Consider the following 21,389-nt stretch of genomic DNA (forward strand, 5'->3'; position numbering starts at 1 on the left):
TTTGCATATTGTTTTGGAAAATGCGAATTAGGAAGGTTTGCCTTTGAATGAGAACCGAATCAAATTTCTTCTCCATCCATGACCCAGAATGGGGATGGTTATTCCCCAAAGCCCAGTGGCTAAAGAATATCTCACTGCAATCATGGAAATCACCACTGGAAAGCCCCTGCAGTACCCATGGGTCATGCTTCCAGACAGGAAGCCATGTCACATTAGCATGTTGCAAAAAACAAAACGACAGAGTCTTGCAGCACCACTTAAGATTATTATGGCTTAAGCTTTTTTGGAGTAGAGTCTGTTCTTTGTGCAAAGACTATAAGGTGCTGTTTGCAGGGTTAACCTTGCACCTTGTTTGGAAACTGCAGCTTGCGCAAAATGCAGCTGCCTGGGTGTTTAGTGGGACACCCAGCTTAACACATATTCAAATAACTGTTGAAAGATCTGCACTTGACTGCCTATAAGCTACAGAGCCATGTTCAAGGTTTTGTTCTTGACATCTAAAGCTCTAAAGAACTTGGGGCCCAGTTACCTAGGGGATGACCTTCCTTGGTAGAACAAGTTGATCTTTTAGATCTTCTGAGATTTACCCTGATGATGCTTCCACGACCAGCAGATTGTCTCTTGGTGACAACACAAAAGCAGGCCTCTTTGGTGAAAGCACACCCACCCTCTCAGTGGCCTCCCTCAGGTAATTTGTGAGTCAGTGGCAGTGACGACCTTCAAATTGCCCATTAAAACTTACATGTTTTCCCCAAGCTTTCCTGAACTCTGACTCTTAATTTGAGCTATTTCAACCACACAAGTTTGAAATTGTGCAAGTTAATTTCATGCAAGATATGACTGTACTGTACTGTGGATTGGCAGGGTGTCTGAGGGTCTGAGTGAAGTGTGAGATGGAGGAAGCAGCTTGGCACGCAGGAAATCTGGCTGCACGTTTCACCCTCTTCAAAATCACCATCCCATTGCATCTTATTTAGGAGACAAGAGGCAAGGGAAATAAATAACTGGCAAATCAACTTACATGGGAGGAAGGTGACAATCCTGCATTTCCTCCTAACCTCTTAGTTCTGTGAACATTGATCCATTTACCTTGAGATAATACCACTTTGCAAAGTGAAGTAGCAAAGGTGAAAAGGAAAGATCTCCAACAACCGCAACTTGCTCTTCCCTTTTGTTTTCCGTGAAGTGTGTCTGAAATATGAACTTCACAACCCAAAGGAGATGTTTATTTATTTCTTACTTTATTCTTTCTTTCTTTTCTTTCTCCCCCCCCCAAACCCCCCCCCCCCATTTCTGTTAGTGCTACTTACAGAAACATATTGGGTGTGTGTGAAATAATGCAGTGCAGCTAGCTCTCCTCAGCAATTTTAGAACTATTCCCAGTTGTGCTTATCAAAACTGGTAGCACAGTGGTCTGTGATGAATGGGTGTAGGAGAGGAAATCCAGGCATCTTTAAACAAGGATGCCTTTTAAATCTACTAGCGGTGAGGAGCAGACAATTCTGCAAGTTACCTGAGCAAGGAAGTTTACATGACAGTCTCTCAAGACCGACTTCCACATAGATTTACTGACTGACCATTGAACATTAATACAAGATGTTTTGTACGGCAGTCATGACTGGCTTGGATTATATCATGTTGACCAGTATCTCCTGAGCTGTCCGTGTGGGCATGAAATCAACCAAGTATACAACAGAAGATTTCTGAAGGCTTTTCCACAGACTCGTTCTGAGGGCTCTTCCTAGAGTGCCCTACTTATGTCCTACACCAGATGACTGCTCTCTGCTGTAATGTCTCTCAATCTTCAGTCTGAAGCAGTTGTTTCTCTGCCCAGTTCAAAGTCACTTCCAGACAGCCTGTTTACGGTCATCCTCCCCCGTTTGCACAAAGTTTGCAGGGAAATTGTAGCACAGAGCACAATCTGGCAAAATGCACGCTACAAATGGGAAAGAAACGCACCTTTTGCACAGATGGGGGGGGGAGCCTTAAAAGAACAAAACAAAATGACCTCGGGACCTATTGACCACTACAACATGAGCAGACATGGAAAAGGAGGCTAAAGAATTGCCCTCCACTCAGGCTGGCCACTTGGGGAGAAACAGCTTCCCCAAGATAATGACAGCCTGAGCTCAGGGATGAGAAGGGTTGTCCAGGACAACTTTCTGTGCAAGCCACCCACCCTCCCCAAACCATAGCTGGCTTTCACCGGATGACGGGTGCCGATCGGTCGTTGGTCACCGTTGGGCGCAATTTGACTGTAGCGAAAGGATTGGTACCTCTAGGAAGAAGAAAAAGAAAGGTAGATATTAAATTTTTGGAAACGCATTCAAGCCAGCCACATAACTCCATTACAACATAAAGGCTACCAACACACTAGATACAATCTGTGGTCCTCAGAAAAGTGCCTGGTGTCAGATGAATTACTAGGTTAATAGATATGGTCAGATATTACCAGATATGGTCATAGCTGTCAACTGTCCCTTATTTGGCGGGAAACTCCCTTATGCCAGCGCCGTGTCCCGCTGCTGTCCCTTATTGATGATGTCCCTTAAATTTCCCCGGTTTCAAAGGAAGCAGCTCCTCTCCCTCCCTCCCTGCCGGCCAGGGAGGAGGGAGGCTCCAACTGTGTTGCTTGGCTGCGTTGCTCACCCAATAAGGAGTCTAAGAACGACTGGGGGGTGGAGCTTGCATGCCTTGTGCCGATCAAATCGGCCGCGTTGCCTGGGGACTCGCCTTTGCTCAGCGCTTCCCAGCGGAGAGGTGACGGTGGTTTTCCTTGCTGCATCCCCTTTGCCGGGTTGCTGCGCTGTGGGAACCACCGCTTGAGGCTTCGTTTGGCTGCTGGCTGGGCTTTCTGCCTTTGGCTCAGAGGGGTTCAGAAGTCAAACATACCTGTGCCCGGAAAATCCCTTATTTTGGCTGCTGATCCCTTATTTTCGAGGCTGCTGGTCCCTTATTTTCAAATCTGTAAGTTGACAGCTATGGATATGGTCTTTCACAGAGTGTCCTAGTTTCGATGGACACTCAGGACCACAATATCTCAAGGACCGCCTCTCTCCATATGAACCTACCCAGACCCTGAAATCATCGTCTGAGGGTCCTCCACGAGAGGTCCATATGGTGGCAACATGAGAACAGGCCTTTTCTGCTGTGGCCTTTTCTGGTGCCCTTTTAAATGTGTTATGGGAGGAGAATTATTGGGTTATCTTTATTCTTATTTTTATTATGTGTTTTATGTTTCTAATATTGTAATTCTATATTGTGAGCAGGCCTGATATCTACGGATGAAGGGTGGTATACAAATTTAATAAGTCATCATCATCATATTCTGGGCTTAATAAGTTAGATGTGAACAAGCCCCTTTACACAAGCCATGTGTGAGCCAGGAAGTCTCTCATTAACCTTAGCTTCCGTTTTAGCCAAACAGTGAAACTATTGTTACTAGACAGTTTTGGAACAATTCAGGGTATCAAACCACTGTGCTTTAATATCCTGGCTTGTTCCAAAGCTAGTTTTCTAGTTCAGATGAAATGGGGAAACATGGTGAACTAGATCATTCCTGTTTTGATCAGGGTTTGCTTGAAGGCTCTGCTGCCTGGGCAGCCAAAAGGCTCCTTCATCTCAGACTATTAATCTATGAATATCTGAATGAGGTCCATCTTTTTGTGATATACATTATAAATCATCAAACATCACCATTGAATTAGGTCAACTGGACTGTCCATTGAATTAGGTCAACTGGACATCTCCTGCATTGGGAAGTGTTGGGTATTGTAACTCCAGACTCTCCAAGTGTCCCTATTTTCCAGGGACGTCCCTCATTTACAGAAGCCATTCCAGTTCCCAATCTGATCCTGCAGTGTTCCACTTTTCCTTGGGATGTCCCTATTTTCATTGGAGAAATGTTGGAGGATATTGGAGTTATCCAACCCTTGAGCTGTCTGAAGGCAATCCTGTATAGGGAAGGGGTTTTTTATGTTAAATGTTTTTATATATGTTAGAAGGTGCCCAGAGTGGCTGGAGCAACCCAGTAAGATGTGTGGGGTATAAATAGTAAAATTATCATTATGGAATGGGACGTCCCTAATTTCATTGGAGAAATGTTGGAGGGTATGTAGCTCTAAGAGGACAAAATAATACTCTTTGAATGTGTGTAATAGGGGTGGGGAACCTCAGGCCCAAGGACTGAATGTGGCCCTCTAGTTCTTTCCATTTGGCCCTTGAGACTCCCCAGCCCATATCCCTTCCCAAACTGCACCTCTTCTCCCCAGACCACAGCCCTTGCCTACCTTCCTTGGCTGTGGTTTGCATGACTGGGATGTGTTCTTGAGCTCTGATAATGCCACTCACTTGCCTGGAAGGAGGCTAGGCTAGAGGTGTGTGCTTGGGTGTGTTGTTTGTGTAGAAACTAGTCTACTGGCCACACCCACCATTAACATGTGGCCCCCAGAAAGCCATGTGGCCCTCAAGCTGAAAACGACTGAGTGTGTGAGATGTGGCATCATCACATAGTCCGAATAAATATAGTTAAAAGCATCTCTTAAAAGAAATGGCCTTAACATATGCAGGGAGTATATTGTTCAGGAGAAAAAGGACACAAACATTTACCTGGGAAACAGTTCTGGATGATGTTCCCTCCCTGCTGGCTTCTGCAGTGAAGAAGAAAAGAAAAGAAAAAAAGGTGAAGGCTGAGAGAAACAATACCTTATGAATTTTCAACAGAGACAAAATGAGAAAGGAAGGGACATGCGAAACACACAGACATGTATAGGTTCAAGTGGTGTCTGCACTAATGGTTGGCAGCAGGTCAGAAGCGCATCCAATACACATCCAACCCAATTTTTTTTAAAAAAAGCAACCTCCAATTTACATTCGCTGATCCATTCCACTCAATATCAAACCAGGTTGTTCAGAGTTTATAGTTTTGCTTTAAAAAAAAAAAATACTGTTCAGTTGTTGCAATGAAATTTACTGAGGGTGTGTGTTTGCTTGCTCAGTTTGCATATATTCCTATATTGGAGGTTACATCTCCCAGGGGAAGAGGAAGAAGCCTGTAGAACAGAAGTGGCTAACCTTTGGACCTCCAGATATTGTTAGACTCCAGCTCCCATCGCCCTGGCCATTGGCCATGCAGTCTGGGAATGATGGGATATACAGTTCAGCAATGTCAGTCACAAGTTAGCTACTCCTGCTCAAGAAAGACTTGCCTACTGAAACACGGATGACAAGACTCATTCATCACAGAATGGCCTCCTCCAATCTGAGCAAAAGGGACCTCTGCTGCAAGTCCAGTGTTGCTTATTATTGCTGCTTTGTTCTCCAGGGTTTCTTACTTGCACGGACGGCAGCCCTAACAGAAAACTTGCCTGAAAAGGGAAGTCATGTCAAAATCCCTCCTACACATGGTAAGCTTACGAAATCCAGATCTTCCACACATGGGAGATTGTGACCTGGGAATGCTTTCTCGTCTGTTCAAGCTCTCTAGATGTCTAAACACTTCAGCAACACACCCAAGGCTGTGTTCACACGAACAGAAAGAAACAGCATTAGGCCCTCCAGGCATGGTTATTCCAGAGGTTGGGCTGGTTTCCATTGGTATATGTTCCTCTGTTACGCATATTTTGTTTACTTATTTGTAATACCTATTGCCTGTCACATATATATATATATAAAGGTAAGAAGCCTTGTGCATTCATGATCAGGACAGTTATACATGACTCCACTTTCAATACTGATTATGCCTGCAGAAATTTCCAGGCAAACATGCTGTTTTCTTTCCAATCAGTGCATTTCCTGCTGAAATTCTGTAACTTTTTACATTCCAAGGTTTGAATTTTTGCCCTGCTTTTGTCGTGCTGTAGTGTCCCCCCTCCAGATGGCGATAATACAATAACACTGGGGAAGAATCACAGAGCAACTGCAACGTTGTGTGGATGGTCCAGTATAATGCCACAACCAATGCATTATTATTGACTCAATGACAAGTTGGCCCACAAATGCCAAACTGGGTGGAGACTTGTCGCCATAGCCCAACATAAGTGTATTCTACCTGGCAACAGCTCTCCAAGACAGAGGTGCTTCCGAGACCTGCTGCATAAGGTGTCCAGCATTTGTGGACTTCCTCTTCCTCTTCCTCCATTGCATGCACCCTCCCAAATTTCCTCAACTCTCTGGAGTAGATTTTCAGGGTGCAGAAAGGCAGCAATGGATACACCCCTATGCATTCAAACTTCACTGAGCTTTAGCTCCGTAATCAATCATTATTATGTTTTCTGGTCATTCTCAATTTTTTTTAAAAATGGTCCCAGTTCCATCTGGGCACTTCCTGTCATAGCAGCATTAAATAAATAAATATTGCTGAGAGCTACTTTGGCAGCCAAGGAGAGGAAGATCAGGTCTTTGTCTTATAACAGTGCAGGGTAAGTTATTAATCTTCTTTAACCAGGGAGTTGTTAATAATAATAATCATCACAATCATAATCATAATCATAATCATAATCATAATCATAATCATAATCATAATCATAATCATAATAATTTATTATTTATACCCCACCCATCTGGGTTTCCCCAGCCACTCTGGGCAGCTCCCAACAGAATTTTAAAAACACAATAAAAGATCAAACATTAAAAACTTCCCTAAACAGGGCTATCTTCAGATATCTGCACCAACACTTTGAATTGTGCTCAGAAACATGGTGGGAGCCAATGTACTTTCCTCATGTCAGCAGCACCAGTGGAGTCCAACTTTTGTAACATTATGAACATGGGAGTGTAAAGGACATCTTTTATTTCATAAAGTGCATTTGTTAAATTGAAGTAGCTATTCGTGTGAACATGGCCAAACTCTCAATCCACAGCAAGCAGCAACACTCCCCCCAACCCCCTTGTGCTTTCCATTCCTAGAAGCCAAGAATCCGCCAGACCACAACACTAGTTTCCTTTTGCTTCCAAGACAGCCCCTTTGGAAGAGACACTCCATAATGCTCAGCAGAGGAAGAGAGAAAAGGAAGGCTTCTCCATCAGTTGGCCAAGTGGCCCCACCCAAGCCCATGTCCAACACTCAGCGTCCTACTGTTAGCAGAAAGAGCTGCTGCCCCGGAGCCACCAGAAATCAGGCTGAGATGTCATGGAGAAGAGGAGTGAACTGAAGGGACCCTGGGGAGCGAAAGAGAAGGGACTGAGATGCTCCCGCTGTCTGGGTAGCAAAGCAAGGGGCCAAGGTGGCTATGGATGAGGGTGGCATGGGATGCTATCCTTTGAGGTTGTGGGTGGCTACTGTAAACTGAAAGAGAAGAACATCTCAGAGAGGGACTGTCCTGAGTGGGGACAATAAGCAGATGTAAAGGGAGGAATTGCAGAAGTACTGAGATGTCTGTCTAGGACCTCTAACAGAGAATTGCAGGGGATTTCTAAATGCCATGTTAATTCCACAAATGAAATCATGACCTGTTTGCATTGGTCCAACAGATGCTTCCTGTCTGAAGCAAATAGCAGCTTCAGGGGAGATGATTTTCATTAGGAACAGGAGAAGGAATAAACTCTCCCTCCACACCCTTTGTGGTTGCTGTTAGGGCCACTAGTTACCTTTTTAAAACCATGCACATCCATTCACTTATGTTACGCTGCAGGCAAATCCAAACTATACATTTAAAGCACATCTATTGCACATGGCCTCCCCAAAGAATCCTGGAAACTGGTTGGTTAAGGATTCACTGAAAAAAATCTGGTAACCTTAGACTGGAGTGGGAGCCCAACAACCTCTAGAGGGCCACAAGTTCCTCAACCCTGTTGTGCATTGTTAATTCATCCAAATCTATTGCTTTGTTCCTTTCTCCCACCCCACAAACACCCCAAAATGGCATAAGCACTTACCTTGGAGTCTGAGGTGGCTGCGGCGCTGGCTGAGCTGCTCCGGCGGCTGCCTGCCCCCAGCAGAGCAGGAGAAGGACCTGGAGACTGAGGTCTGCTGGGGTTGTGCCAGTAATTGCTGGCTGATGGGGTGCTGGGCCGATCCAGGAGCTCATCTACGCTGCGACTGCTCCGCAGAGGAAACATTCTGAGAAGGAAGGGGAAAGAAAGGCTGGCAAAAGCTGTTGGGGTGCAGGGGGCACATTTATTTATTTCTTTGGCCTTGACTGGTTGGAGCCAGAGTACCTGAAGGACCGCCTGTCTCCACATATACCAGCATTTACGTTGAAATTCCCACCAGAGGCTAATGAACATACGAAGGATTTTTTCCAAGAATTCCACAGGAATTCTCCAAATAAATAAATGACATGCCTAACTAGCACTAGGGAGGCAGCCTTTTCAGCCACCTTGCAATGTTCTTCCTGGAAAGGCTTGCTGGGCAACCACTGACGTCTTTCCAGAGCTGAGCAAAAACTTGTATTTCCCATTTCCCCAGTCTTTTCAACTTTGGCTGACCTGTTTTGCTTTTGATGCCAGCTGTATAAATTTGCTCCTTTTTAAACTTATTTTAATCCATGAGTTAATTTTTTGGGGGGGCGCATTCAACAAGGCTTTGCCCAAGAGCAAAGAACAGCATGTATGAATATCACCATGGAGGCAACTCAAGTTCACAGCACCTGGGGGTGGTCTCCTCGGGGTCTCTCGCCTCCTGCAGTGGCTTCACGAAAGCTTCAGGAAACCAGCCACTCCTGAAACCAAAAGCACATGACAACAGTCACCTTTTATGTCCATTATTGCCACACCTTTTATTCTGGAATGTTAGCTCCTCAGGTTCCCTATAATATAAAGGATACAGAAGATACAGCTATTAATTACAGGTCTAGGAGCCCTGCTCTCATTCTGCATTTAATGAGACTGAACTGATGAGATGCTGTGACAATCAAAAAACCTGAATCTCTTGCACTAAGTTTAGATGTTTTGTTTTGTTTTTAAGACTCAGAAACTGAACTGATCTGAACTGATCCCCTAGATAAGCTCCAAGTCAAAGAAAAACATGTGTGGTGTGCATAAATTCAGAAGCATGGTACAAATTTCAATACGTGGTCCGAAGCCCTCAAAGCCAAGAACCTCCTCAACCTATTATTATACTCTCACAGATCCATGTCTGAGCAGACTTACGTGGATGTACCTTCCAGCTTGCCATACAGCCAGCCATTTTGTGCTTCTGGTATCAGCACGGTGACTATATCTCCAATGCTGAACTGCAAAAGGGTCCGGTTGGAACCAGCAGAGTGGGGGGCTATGGCTTGGACTCTCAGCACGCTGTTGCTGCTCCCCTCTTTGCCCCCAGCTTCTGCTCTTCCTGCTGCCTGCTCCCCAAAGGAGCTGGAACGAGAACGCTGGCCAGTGGAAACAGAGCCTGCAAGAAATTATGAGAGGCAAAATCTCTTGGGGGATCCCAGCTTTGCTAGAAAAGTGGGCTATATAGTTCACATGAATTTATCCACAAATAGGTGAAATGACACCTGTAAAAGAAACCAAAACAACCCTGGACTTTGTCTTTGGCAGGGGTGGAGAACCTGTGGCCTTCCAGATGTTTTTGGACAACAGCTGCAGTTATCCGTAGCCATTGGCCATGATGGTTGGGGCTGAAAGGGGCTGGAGTCCAACAACATCTAGAGGACCCCAAGTTCCTCATCCCTGGTCTATGGGTTAGATAAATTGCCATATTTGTCTCTCATATATGTAATGCCACATTTTCTCCATAGAGATCATTGTGGCATACATGATTCTCTCCTCCTCCAACCACTGTATTCTCACAACCACACTGGTTGTTAGTTGGTAGGTTAGTTTGAGAGATAAGGACTGGCCCAAGGTCACCTTAATGGGGGCTGACTGGGAACATGGGTTTTGCCAGTCTTAGTCCAACACTCTTAATTTTGACACTACAGTGGTTCTTAAGCGTCCAGTCCTATGCTTCACCACTGTCTCCAATGAACCTAAACACATCATGCCTACCCATATATCAGGAATTCCAAGGCATCTTGGGAAAATGTTTCTCAATGGAGAGTCTTCATCCACTATCAGATGGGACACCCTGACTCCTTTTGAACCCAGGATTTTCCTTCTCCCCTGAAATATCTTACCGATAGAGGGAGTTCTTTGCAGGGTTCTCCTCCTTGTTTCTGGCTGAGAGGCAGGCAACATTTCTGCCGTCTCCTGTGGGAAGGGACTGGCGCTTCGCCCTGCTATCACTGAACTGAAATCACCCAGAGGCCTCTGGGGCTGCAACAAGGAAATGAGAGGAAGAGCAGGCACTTTATGAAAGCAATCCCAGGGGAGAAGATCCTTGGAAGCAATCCTTAAGGCATATTGTCATCTCCTGTGACACACTCTGGGCCAGACACCCAGTTCACAACCACTAGAAACCCTGAAATGCCAATCAACTTACCGGTAACTGGGTGGCTGACAGGGAATTCATGTTTTATGAAAGGGGAAAATAAAAACTGCCAATTTTCTCCACACCATGCCTAATGTTATTAACTTTGTATTATGTTCCCTTTTAGGCTGCATATGCATCATACCTTTAAAACACTCTCTGCACCAAAATAAAGGAAAAAAAGGGCCCTGGGAACTGTACCTCACACAGTTACAATCCCGCTTAACAGTTCCTAGGATTCTTTGAGAATGGGAAATGTACTTTAAAGGTTTGGTGTAGGCATGGGCCTAAGTCATCTTTAAAAACAAAAACAAAAACCCCAATGGATGGGGAATGTTTTTTAGTCTGAAGTGACATTATCTTGAGTCAGATGCCAGCAGTGGATGGGACAGAGGCCAAAGTTGATGGAGCAATGAGTGTACATTTTACCTTTATACAGTTTCTACATGCACCCACACGCCTCCCTCTTCATCCTCCTTCTAGGGAAAGCAAGACGCAGTCATAGAGTTCAAGGAAACATTCCAGCCAGGCAAAAACACTCAAGGTGGATGTGAAACAAGGCCAGTGAAGGGTATGGCTAGGGAGGGTGTGTGGCTTGGGAATAATTTCCAGGGCCAGATGGAGAGGCCCAGAGGGCCACATTTGGCCCACAGGCCTGAGGTTCCCCAATCCAGCCAGAACTGCACACAGTATCCCAACGGCTAACTTTGGTAATTATACCCCAGGTGTGCCTCGTTTCACAAACCCTTCCTGCCCAAGGTTCCTTCCATCTTCTTACCATCTCGAGATGGGAAGGAGCAGGAGCCAGAGAGCCAGATGCATGACCCGGGCTGAGCGTTGTGCTGCTGAGCGAGGCTGGGGCAGGATTTCGGGTGGCTTCCAGCTGTTCCTTCCACAATGGTGCCTTGCTCTGAATGATGGCACAGGCCTTCGCAGGAGGAAAGAAGACAATAACAGAGTTTGGGAAGTATAATGACAAAGGGGGAAGCGGGAGGTGCGACCCACATCTTATTCAAAACAGCAGTCCCAAAGATTGCAGCAAGGAGAAATCACCACTACCACCAATTTTGTCTAAGAGGTCCCACAAATTTCTGCCTGCCAAGTAAAGTTGTAAAAATGGCCACTTGACGCTATATTTAAGAGATTCAGGCACAAAACCAAACAATGCATTTGGAATATATACAGTTATGCAAACTGGGCACTTGTTTGTTCAATATTCAGTGCCTGGTTATGTTATTTGTAGGCAATTTTATTTGACTTTGCAGAATTCCTTCTCCTCCTTCCTCCCAGCTCTTTTTACAGGAACCAAAATAAGCCCCGAGACAAGGAAGGTCAGCACTCATAAAATGTTGGTGAGAAACAAGCCTGTAAATCAGGGAAACTAGTACTGAAGAGAAACCGGGAGCTGTGCTGAGTACTAACGTTTCATCATCTGGCAATGGATTCCCTACCTCCCCCAGTTTCTGAGCTTTCAGCAAGAAAATAATGTTAGCCATATATTTCCCATGTCTTAGCTGCTTCCATAAGGGCTAGAAACTTGATATCTTTGAAATCCAGAAATCAGGGTTCTCAGAGTTCCTCCAGCACTGTCACATTCTAATATTCTATGATTAACTGGGTGATTTGTGGCTATTCACGGTAAACACTGGGGTCTCTTGCGATAGTGAAAGCCTCTTGGTTCCCTCCAAGAGAAGGCTTCTCACCAGACTCCCTTTAATACAACAAATGAGGAACCTGCGGCCTTCTGGGTGTTGTTCCACTGCAATTCCCATCAGCCCCAGCCAGAATGGCCAATGATCAAGGATGATGGGAACTGTAGTCCAACAACGCCTGGGGAGGGTCACGAGTTCCTTGTTTCTCCTTTAATGCCAAATTAAACCATCCCCTCCACCACCAAATCTGGGTACGCTGAGGCGCCCTTTCCCTACATACCTCCCTCATATTACATATGTCTTACCCTGGTGTAGAACTGCAGGAAGTTATTGGAGAGTAGCTGGTGCTTCTCAGCTAGGAAGCGGTAGCGGCGTTTCTCCTCCAGCTCAGCAGCCTTCTGGCTCTCAGTGACAAATTCTTGCATCTCGGTGTGCAAGCGCATCATGTTCTCCTGGAGTGAGGGGAGAAAGGATCTAGGTCAGCCTTCCTCAGAGTGAGCCCTCTGGGGCCCAGGCGTGCGCTCACACCTGCTGCTTCACTGCAGCCCTTGGAAATTCTCTTTAATTTTTTTGTTGAACGACTAGTAATTTTACATTTTTACGGCAGTAACAGCACAGCACTCTCTCAGGACACCTCACCCAGAAATCCTTATTCTGAAGAGGTACCCCCTTCCTCAGAGTGAGGTATAGGAGTAGTGGGAAAGTGCCACAGGAGCTGGGTGAGCAGGTGGCAGCTGCTGGGTAGGTGAACTGGCAAGCCAGGGTCCCAGGGGCACTAACTCATCATCTCCTTGCCCCACACCCAGAGGCAATTTGCTCCATAATAATAATAATAATAATTTATTATTTATACCTCGCCCATCTGGCTGGGTTTCCCTAGGCACTCTGGGTAGCTTCCAACAGAACACTAAAATACAATAACCTATTCAACATTAAAAGCTTCCCTAAACAGGGCTGCCTTCAGATGTCTTCTAAAAGTTTGGTAGTTATTTTTCTCTTTGACATCTGGTGGGAGGGTGTTCCACAGGGCGGGTGCCACTACAGAGAAGGCCCTCTGCCTGGTTCCCTGTAACTTGGCTTCTCGTAGCGAGGGAACTGCCAGAAGGCCCTCAGCGCTGGACCTCAGTGTCCGGGCAGAATGATGGGGGTGGATACGCTCCTTCAGGTATACTTCAGGTATACTGGACCACACCTTCATCTCCCAAACATTCTTGTCTCGCGTTCTCTCCATTCTCCACAGATCCGAAATGCACTTATCTATGTTGGCAGTTCTGCGTCTGTGTTCCTTCTCATATCGCTGCCGGCTATCCTATGAGCAGGCACATTGAAAAGATTTTTAAAATATATACATTTAAAGACAAAAGCCTGAATTCCTGGCTAAGAAAAAGGAAGTGGGAACCAAGACCCAATCCCTGCACAATAGTTTGCTGAAATAAATTTGAATACAATCAAACCTCGGTTGTCAAACGTAATCCGTTCTGGAAGCTCATTTGGCTTCCAAAATGTTCGACAACTGAGACACGGCTTCCAATTGGTTGCAGGAGCTTCCTGCTCTCAAGCGGAAGCTGCGTTGGATGTTCGGCTTCCAAAAAAACGTTCGGAAACCGGAGCGTTTACTTCCGGGTTTTCAGTGTTCAGGAGCCAAAACGTTACAAAATGGAGGCATTTGGGATGCAAGGTTTGACTGTACGTTAACAACAACAAAGTATGTTTTCATTGCTCCTGAGCCATACCATACTTTTAATGTGCTATGATACCACTTAAAACAGTCATGGTTTCCCCCAAAGAATCCTGGGGACTGTTATCTATTAAAGGTGCTGAGAGCTGTTCCCTGCACAGAGCTACAGTTCTCAGAGTTATCTCTGAAGAGGAATTTATTGTTAAACCACTATGGAAATCATAGCTCTCTGATAGGGATCTCCTGGCAGCTCTCAGCACATTATTCTGCTATTCTGTGTTACAGTGCTGTGCGCAAGGCCAAGGCTTTCAGGAGCCAAAGGGATGGCTCAAAGCGGAAGACAAGGGCGAGACAGGCACTCACATTGATGAACTGCACGTCCAGCTTAGTGTTCTTCTCCATGTGCTGCAGCAAATCTGCATGGAAGGTCTGCGCCTGCTCAGAGAAGAGGAAGTTGTTAGGAACCAATTCAGCACATCACTCACCTGGCTCAAAAAACTGGGCATTAAGTGGGAAAGCAGTTGTAACCCAAGTGGTAGAGAGAACATGCTTTGCATGCAGATGATCACCAGCATCTCCAGTTTCAAAGTAACAAGTGATGGGGAAGACCCTCCTCTGCCTGAGACCCTGGAGAAATGTTGCCAGTCAGAGTAGACAACACTGGACTAAATGGACAAATAGTCTGAACATGAGCAGATCCCTATGTTCCTAATTATTAGCAGAGCTCAGAAGACAGAGTATGGTTCAGGTAGGTATGGGGAAGAAATGTGATTCAGTTGAAAGATAAAGGCAATTCTGCCTAATTCTCACTTTCTGAAACAACCCAAAAACCAAAACACAGCCATCCTTCAAAATTCACACTTCTCTAAATTTTGCAGTGCAGAACTCCAGTCAAGTAATGTGTACAAAAATGCATATACTGGGGTTAAGCATGCATTAAAAAATGCATATCTTAGCAAAAACAACACAGAGAAATGCATTATATTAGGGGGAAATGCTTTGCAAAAATATGGACATGAGAAGATATTGCATACAGATGTGGATATTAGGGAAGAAAATGCACTAAAATGCTGGTGAATTTTCATGGTTACTTTTTAAAAATCTCAAACGGATGTGGAAATGTGAAGAACTGAAAGAAAGATTAGAGGCAGGGTTGGAAAACTGAGAGAAGCTGAAATTGACAGATCCATTCATCCCTGAACCCTGGAGAACTGTGACTGCAGACTAGCCTCTAATATAGAGCTAGATTAGGATGGCCACAACCACGTGCCCCACTTTACAGAGGCCATCCCTGCCTATTGATGTTAGGTTGACAGCCACCCAATATCGTTTTAGACACCAGCCAAAAGCTTTATTTCAGCAAGTCCATAGATATGTATTCTAGATACCTATATTTTTACTTGTTCTACAATGCTTAGAGAGTTTTATGACTGAGCATATATGCAAATCTTTCTAAGCATAAGTATATAAATAAAAACAGTGGCAAGCAGCTGCAAACATGTACTGTGCAGACTCACACATAATGTTATTCCTTGTGCATGAACAAAATAGGCAAGCAAAGCAAAAGGAAAATAAATTCTCCTTTCTATTACACACATGAAACCCAACCACCATGTTAGACTCACAAGCATGAGACTCAGCTATTTCCCTATACAACCTCCCATTATTGCACAAATGTCCCTCCCAGATACTCACGACTGCTTCCAGCTTGCGGTTCAAGTTAATTTGGGTGTCAGACATCTGTATCAAGATTTCACCTTCAAGGAAGAAAGAAAAAGAGAATTCTTTGTGAAATTCTTGAACAAAAGACAAGCCCTGCTGGATCAGGCCAAAGTCCCACTTAGTCCAGCATCCTGTTCTGACAGGGTGACATGAGGAAGAATGAATTTAAGGGTGGATGAAGACTGATGAGGAACTTTGCCCTCTAAAAGTCAGAAATTATCAAACACACTATATACTGAAAACAATAAATGGCCTATTATCCAAGTGCCAGTGATTTATGACCTTATGCAAAGTGTTATCTTAGAACAAAAGTTCAGTTATTATAATTACTTTGATAACCTGTATGAAAAGTCTGTGAGAAGCGATTCAGAATGCAATCTAGGGAAAGTCCTGTTTGACTCCTGTTGAGGCTTACTTATGAGTCAATGTGTGTAAGATGGCACTGTTTGAAGTTAAACCAAAGGTCTGGAGGGTGGAGCTAATTTTCTTTTTAGCTGTCTTAAAAAGTGAGTTTCTAGTTGAAAACCAGGTTAAAAATTTCTGAACTACATGAGTGGATGAAGAGGAAATGCAGTGGAATGTGAAACACTCTGTTGGTCTGTAGGATATTTCCACACAAGACTCTAAAAAAGCATCTTACATTTCTCACATATCATTTGAATATAAGTCCATGCATTATTATTTCACATGTTTGGTTTAAATATGAACCTTGTATTCCACTATGGAATATATTTTGCACTATGAATTCTTTTTTAAGCTTTCTATGAACATTTATATTTATATTATTTATATTTATATCGCAATGTTATTTTTCTTGTTCTTATTACTGTTTTGATAATTACTTTTAGATTGATGTTTCATTTGTTTTTTGTTTACTATAAAACAAAAAAGAACAGAAGTCCAGCATTCACTCAAAGAATGCATTTATTATGAACAGTTCTCTTCCGATTTCTGCCTCAAGCAAAAGTGAAAAATGAACTATGGTTTCACATGAACATGGAGCTTCGTGGTGAACGCTGCCAAAACGTTTTCTCTCCTCTCCTGGTCTGCTACCGGGAAACAAGCCAGAGTCTGGCTTGCTGCGATGTCCAGACCCAGGCTTGTGGTTTGTTTCTCTGTAAACAAATCACAAGTGATAACCAAGGTTCAGGTGACACAACAAACTAGGCTCTGGCTGGATTCCCAGCAGCATGAAAGTAGCAGGAACAGAGCGAGAATTTTTCAGTGCACACTGCACACTCCTGTTAAACCATCGTTTCTTTTAAACTATGTTTTAATGTGACATGCAAACCCAAACTCTGCCTCTAATGCCTCCACTGTGGGAGGCAGTAAGCCTTTGAATATGAGTTGCTGGAAATCCCATTGTGGGGGGGCGGGCACTGTGGCCCTTGAGTCCTGCTTGATCTGGTTGGCCACCATAAGAACAGGGATGATGGACTAGATGGGCAATTGGGCCTGATCCAGCAGGGCTCTTCTTGCATTCAGTCTTATAAAATTATAGGAAAACAACAGGCCAGTTTCATCTCTAGACTCGATAACATTCTGCAGCTCTTATTTTTTATTGATTGATTGAATTTATATACCGCCCTAAACCCGGAGGTCTCAGGGTGGTTCACAGAATATAAAACCACAATATATATCATCACAATAAAAACGACAACCCAGTAACACTCCCTCCCCTCTTAACAAACACAGGAATGCTGCCAGGAAAATATGTGGGGGCAACTCCTGCTCCCACCACTTAAGGGAACTTGGACCTTCAGAAGAGAAGAGTGCAGCAGCAGGAATCTTACCCAATATTTGCGAAGTAGAGCTCTGCAGGGCTTGCTCCCCGATCTTTTGGATTGCTGTAAAATAGACATCGGCAGCCTCGGATAACGCTGCAGAAATTTCAAAGAGGAGAATTAGGAGGCTTCCTCTCCCTGCCTGCAACTCCTCAACTTTTTTGCTCCTCCTTCACAGTTCCTCCCCTTTGCTCTCCATTTCTGCTCTCTTCCATTTGCTGCCACCCTCCCTGACCCACCCCTCCTCACTTCCTTCCACCATCTTCAGAAGACTTGACAGCAGCACCCAGAACCCCCTGTGAAAGCCTTGCCAGACTGGGTGTCCTCCAGTTGCTGTTGGGACAGCTGGCATAGGAGGATGGGCTTCTGATTAGACTTGCTGACTCCTCCCTCAAGGACACCATAGGTCAAGCACTGGAGATTACTGTATATACAATGGCATCAGTTGTGTGCTTGGTATGTTACATGTGTACTACATATGTAATTCATGTCTACTGTGTACCTGAAGGAATATACCCAGTATACCTGAAGGAGCATCTCCACCCCCATCGTTCAGCCCGGACACTGAGGTCCAGCGCCGAGGGCCTTCTGGCGGTTCCCTCATTGCGAGAAGCAAAGCTACAGGGAACCAGGCAGAGGGCCTACTGGTGCCCGCCCTGTGGAACGCCCTCCCATCAGATGTCAAAGAGATAAACAATTACCTGACATTTAGAAGACATCTGAAGACATCAAGGAAGTTTTTTTATGTGTGACTTCTTTGTTGGAAGTCGCCCAAAGTGGCTGGGGAAATCCAGCCAGGTGGGCGGGGTACAAATAAATTATTTATTATTATTATTATTATTATTATTATTATTATTACTATTAGTAGTAGTAGTAGTAGTACTGTACACAAGTATCATTGTGCAGGTGTTCTTCTGTACATGTGGTCCTTGGGCATGCTGAGGAGGCAAAGTCAACAGCCACAATCTTAGTTTCGCCATAGCCCCAGGTGTACGTCAAACACCTCCACAGGGCTGATGGGCCAACACGGTGGACACAGATATTCACTTCTCACCTGCAGACAGTCAGTTAACATCACCACTCACCATGGAAAGCCTGCACATACTTGTTACCCAGGTATACCAGATTCTCCAGAGCTGGGTTAAACTGTTCCAGGATGCTCTGTGAACCATCCATGTGAAGGAAGGATGTAAAAAATAAACACATACAACAGCATATTAGCATGGCTCTGAAATCACCTGAGGAAACCTCTTTGGTGGAAACACTCCCTATGGCAGGGGTAGCCAGTGTGGTGCCTGCCAGTTGTTGCTGGACTCCAGCTCCCATCTTCCATGATCCTTGGCCATGCTGGCTGGGCTGATGCGAGCTGGAGTCCAGTAAAAACAGAAAGGCACCTCATTGGCTTCCCTAACCTTGGCAGCAAATTGGAAACACCCACTTTTGGGAACAGGCTATTGTAGAGTTATGAAAAATTCAGAGGAAGACAACCAAAATGATCAGCACTGGAGGCTTTTCCATGTAGAGGAAAGGCAAGTAAGATAGAACGTAAAACAACAGATTCTCGCCTGCAACTAACTGTTTCAGCTCAGCTGGGCCAAATAGTGTAGAAATAGCAAATGCCTCCCAGGATTATTGAAATGCAAAGAATAGAAGTGTTATGTCCATTGCCACCTCGTTGAACAACTAGATAGCAACTTTCTTCTTTTCAAATATTGTCCACCCTGGCATCTCCTCTGCTGCTGCCTCTCTCATGTGCTACATCTTTAAGCCTGAAGTCCAAGTCTGTCTTGAATTGGATCTAATTCCCTTATGGAAGGAGTCCCATGTGAGCCTTGTGCTAAACAGTAAAAAGCAGGACATCAGCTTCTGCTTCTTCCACCTTAAAGAGAGCCACTTTACCTATTATGCAGCAATTGTGACTGTCATGACTACACCAGAGTGAATGGCAGTGGCATGTTCTGAAACATACTGTGTACCCCTCTTGGGACCTGTGGCTTGAGAGCTCTCTAGGACACAGCCAGGAGTATTTAGGAAGCGCACCCACCTCCAGTCACTCCATGCTTGCTTGGAAACTCTAGTATAATGGCCGTGAATATTAATGCTACATAAAGGGTGAAGCAGCTATCAATTTGTCTGCAAACCTGATCAGGTTAAGAGCCTCTTTCAGTGCAAGTGCCACGTGGTTTGTGCTGCCACAGATTGTAACGACTGCCTGTTCCAGGTTCAAAATCCATATCCCTTGAATGTGTGCCATCTGAGATCTGGATCAGAGATGTTAAGAATCAAGGAAATTTCCCTAATTATTTTTCCCCAGTGCCAGATCTTTGGTTCCTTTTTATCGCTCTCTTGTGCAACCCCTCATTAAGGAAAGTCTTTCTAATTCACATTTCCTTCAGCCAATCCATAGTAGTTCTTATGTTCCAGAACACACACGCAAGGAACCAAGCCTCACCTTGTAGATAGAGATGGTAGATCTGTAGGACTGCTCCATACCCTCGAGTGTTTAACAACGACTCGAGAGTTCCTCCCAAGGATCGGAAATGTTGAGAAGGTCTGCAGTCCTCAGGAACATGTATTAATCCAGTTCCACACACCCTTAGCCTCCTCTCCAACACCACAGAAGAGACAACACACTTACTTTGAAAAGAAAAACGCTGCTAGTGGGGGTTTAATAATTCACCAGCCAGGATGTTAGAACTTGATCCTTAAGTGTAACCAGATACCAGGTAGGGAGGAATCCTGCTATAGCCATGAAGGTCATGTGACTTCACCCTCAATTATTTATTGCCCGTTTCAATATACAGCTCCCTGCATAGCTCTTTATGATCGAGTTGGCTGTCGTCTTGGGCGAAACAACTTCATAAGGCTGTCACCCACCCACAACATGCCTGTCTCTTGAAATATATAATGCATAGGGATCAGCTATACTGTAAATGTCCTACTTTGTCATCCACTGTTGTCCACAGATGTTCCAATCTCTTTGATGTGGTTCTAGAACCAATGTTACAGACATGGGTATCCATAGGAATATTTAGGAGGGAGTGTCCATGAGGAAGGAGTAAAATACTGAAAGTGGGGAGCAGGCTAATTCCCCATTAAAAATGAAAAGATTTGTATATGTACATTTTTTCTCATACTTCAGGGTCTACAGATGCTAGAAACTTAACCTTAAAAAAGGAAGCAAGCTGAGAATCTGGGGGTTATGGTTCATGCAGGGAGGAACCCCAACATGGATACCCACGATGTCAGTGCTGCAACTTGTTAAAGTGCTAACTTCAAAAGTGGTGAGATTTTGTTGCCTTGCAACATTTCTCCACTTTTTTATGGAGTTCTAATGCCAGAACTCAATTTTAACATACACAAGTTAGCCAAGCTATGAACAGGTATGTCTGCTAGCAATTCCTATGATAGCAGCCCCTGGTGAAGGTGCTGCCACAATATCCATGATGGCCAAATTTACACATGACATTTGTCATCACAAGGCACGTAACACAAGGGGGGAGAGCCAAGGGTGCTAGCATGGAAGAAAAACACCAAAGCAAAGTCAAATATGAGCCAACGAGCTTAAGTGCATACAAGTTTGTGTTGGACCTCGGCCTTATTATATCCCAGCCCTTGGTCACTGCGCTGTAAAGGAGGGATGGGGGAAATCTGTAGCCCACTGTCATTGGATTCCTATCAGCCTTGGCCAGTGGGCAGGAATGATGGGCATTGTAGTCCAGCAACATCTGAAATGTTTCTAGTTCTCCACTCCTGCTCTAAAGCAAGTGGTGGTGGTGGTTTGTATAAACAGATTTGCTTAAGGATCATGTATGCATATACTGGATCTTGTATTTAATCCAAGGGGTCAAACACTGGAAGTGATTCTGAGTGTCAACAGCAAATGGCAGAATCACATTGCTGAAATCTCCATATGAAAATATGACTCCAGTTTGGAAAAAGTTGACCTAGATGAGATTCAAGATCAGATTTTGCTTTCATCTCAGTCCTCCATTCCAAGTCATTTAGAAGCACCTCCCACCGGCAGCTCCATCACCTTAGCCCATTTCCTCCTGAATACTCGCATGCCGTTCACCCAAACAGTCTACAGGCGGTCGCTATAAACTGGCGAGCTGCAGGCTTGCTATTGGACAGTTACATGTAAAGTGATCTTCTGTACAAGGACCATAATTCTATTTTGCATTAAGAAGAGAGAGAGAGAG

General features: G+C 44.6%; 1 protein-coding gene across 2 annotated transcripts; it reads right to left on the reverse strand.

Moving 5' to 3' along the window:
• Positions 1-1,222: 1,222 nt before the first annotated feature.
• On the reverse strand, positions 1,223-21,345 carry BAIAP2L2 (BAR/IMD domain containing adaptor protein 2 like 2). 2 transcript variants are annotated; one of them, XM_079994582.1, is made up of 14 exons: positions 19,640-21,345; positions 18,273-18,348; positions 17,197-17,283; positions 15,377-15,438; positions 14,045-14,116; positions 13,196-13,312; positions 12,309-12,455; positions 11,130-11,279; positions 10,059-10,197; positions 9,091-9,331; positions 8,589-8,660; positions 7,876-8,059; positions 4,609-4,649; positions 1,223-2,278 (listed from the first exon to the last, which is right to left on the reverse strand). In XM_079994582.1, exons 1-14 carry the CDS (start codon positions 19,676-19,678, stop codon positions 2,203-2,205), a joined length of 1,503 nt encoding a protein of 500 aa, XP_079850708.1. In that variant the 5' UTR covers positions 19,679-21,345; the 3' UTR covers positions 1,223-2,202. The 2 variants fall into 2 exon arrangements, with proteins under 2 accessions (XP_079850708.1, XP_079850709.1); XM_079994583.1 differs by having other exon boundaries at positions 18,242-18,348; positions 19,640-19,657.
• Positions 21,346-21,389: the final 44 nt, after the last annotated feature.

The sequence above is a fragment of the Podarcis cretensis genome (assembly GCF_951804945.1).
Source record: "Podarcis cretensis genome assembly, chromosome: 10".
NCBI classification, from domain to species: Eukaryota; Metazoa; Chordata; class Lepidosauria; order Squamata; family Lacertidae; genus Podarcis; species Podarcis cretensis.

What these genes read in the sequence shown, in the direction of transcription:
- BAIAP2L2 (XM_079994582.1), bottom strand. Translation starts at nt 19,678, where the DNA reads ATGGAGCAGTCCTACAGATCTACCATCTCTATCTACAAG. An exon ending in GCAAAGAACTCCCTCTATCG is followed by an intron (nt 9,332 to 10,058) that starts GTAAGATATTTC and finishes AATTTCTTGCAG; the next exon opens with GCTCTGTTTCCACTGGCCAG. An exon ending in CCCGAGGAGACCACCCCCAG is followed by an intron (nt 8,060 to 8,588) that starts GTGCTGTGAACT and finishes CTTCCTTCTCAG; the next exon opens with AATGTTTCCTCTGCGGAGCA.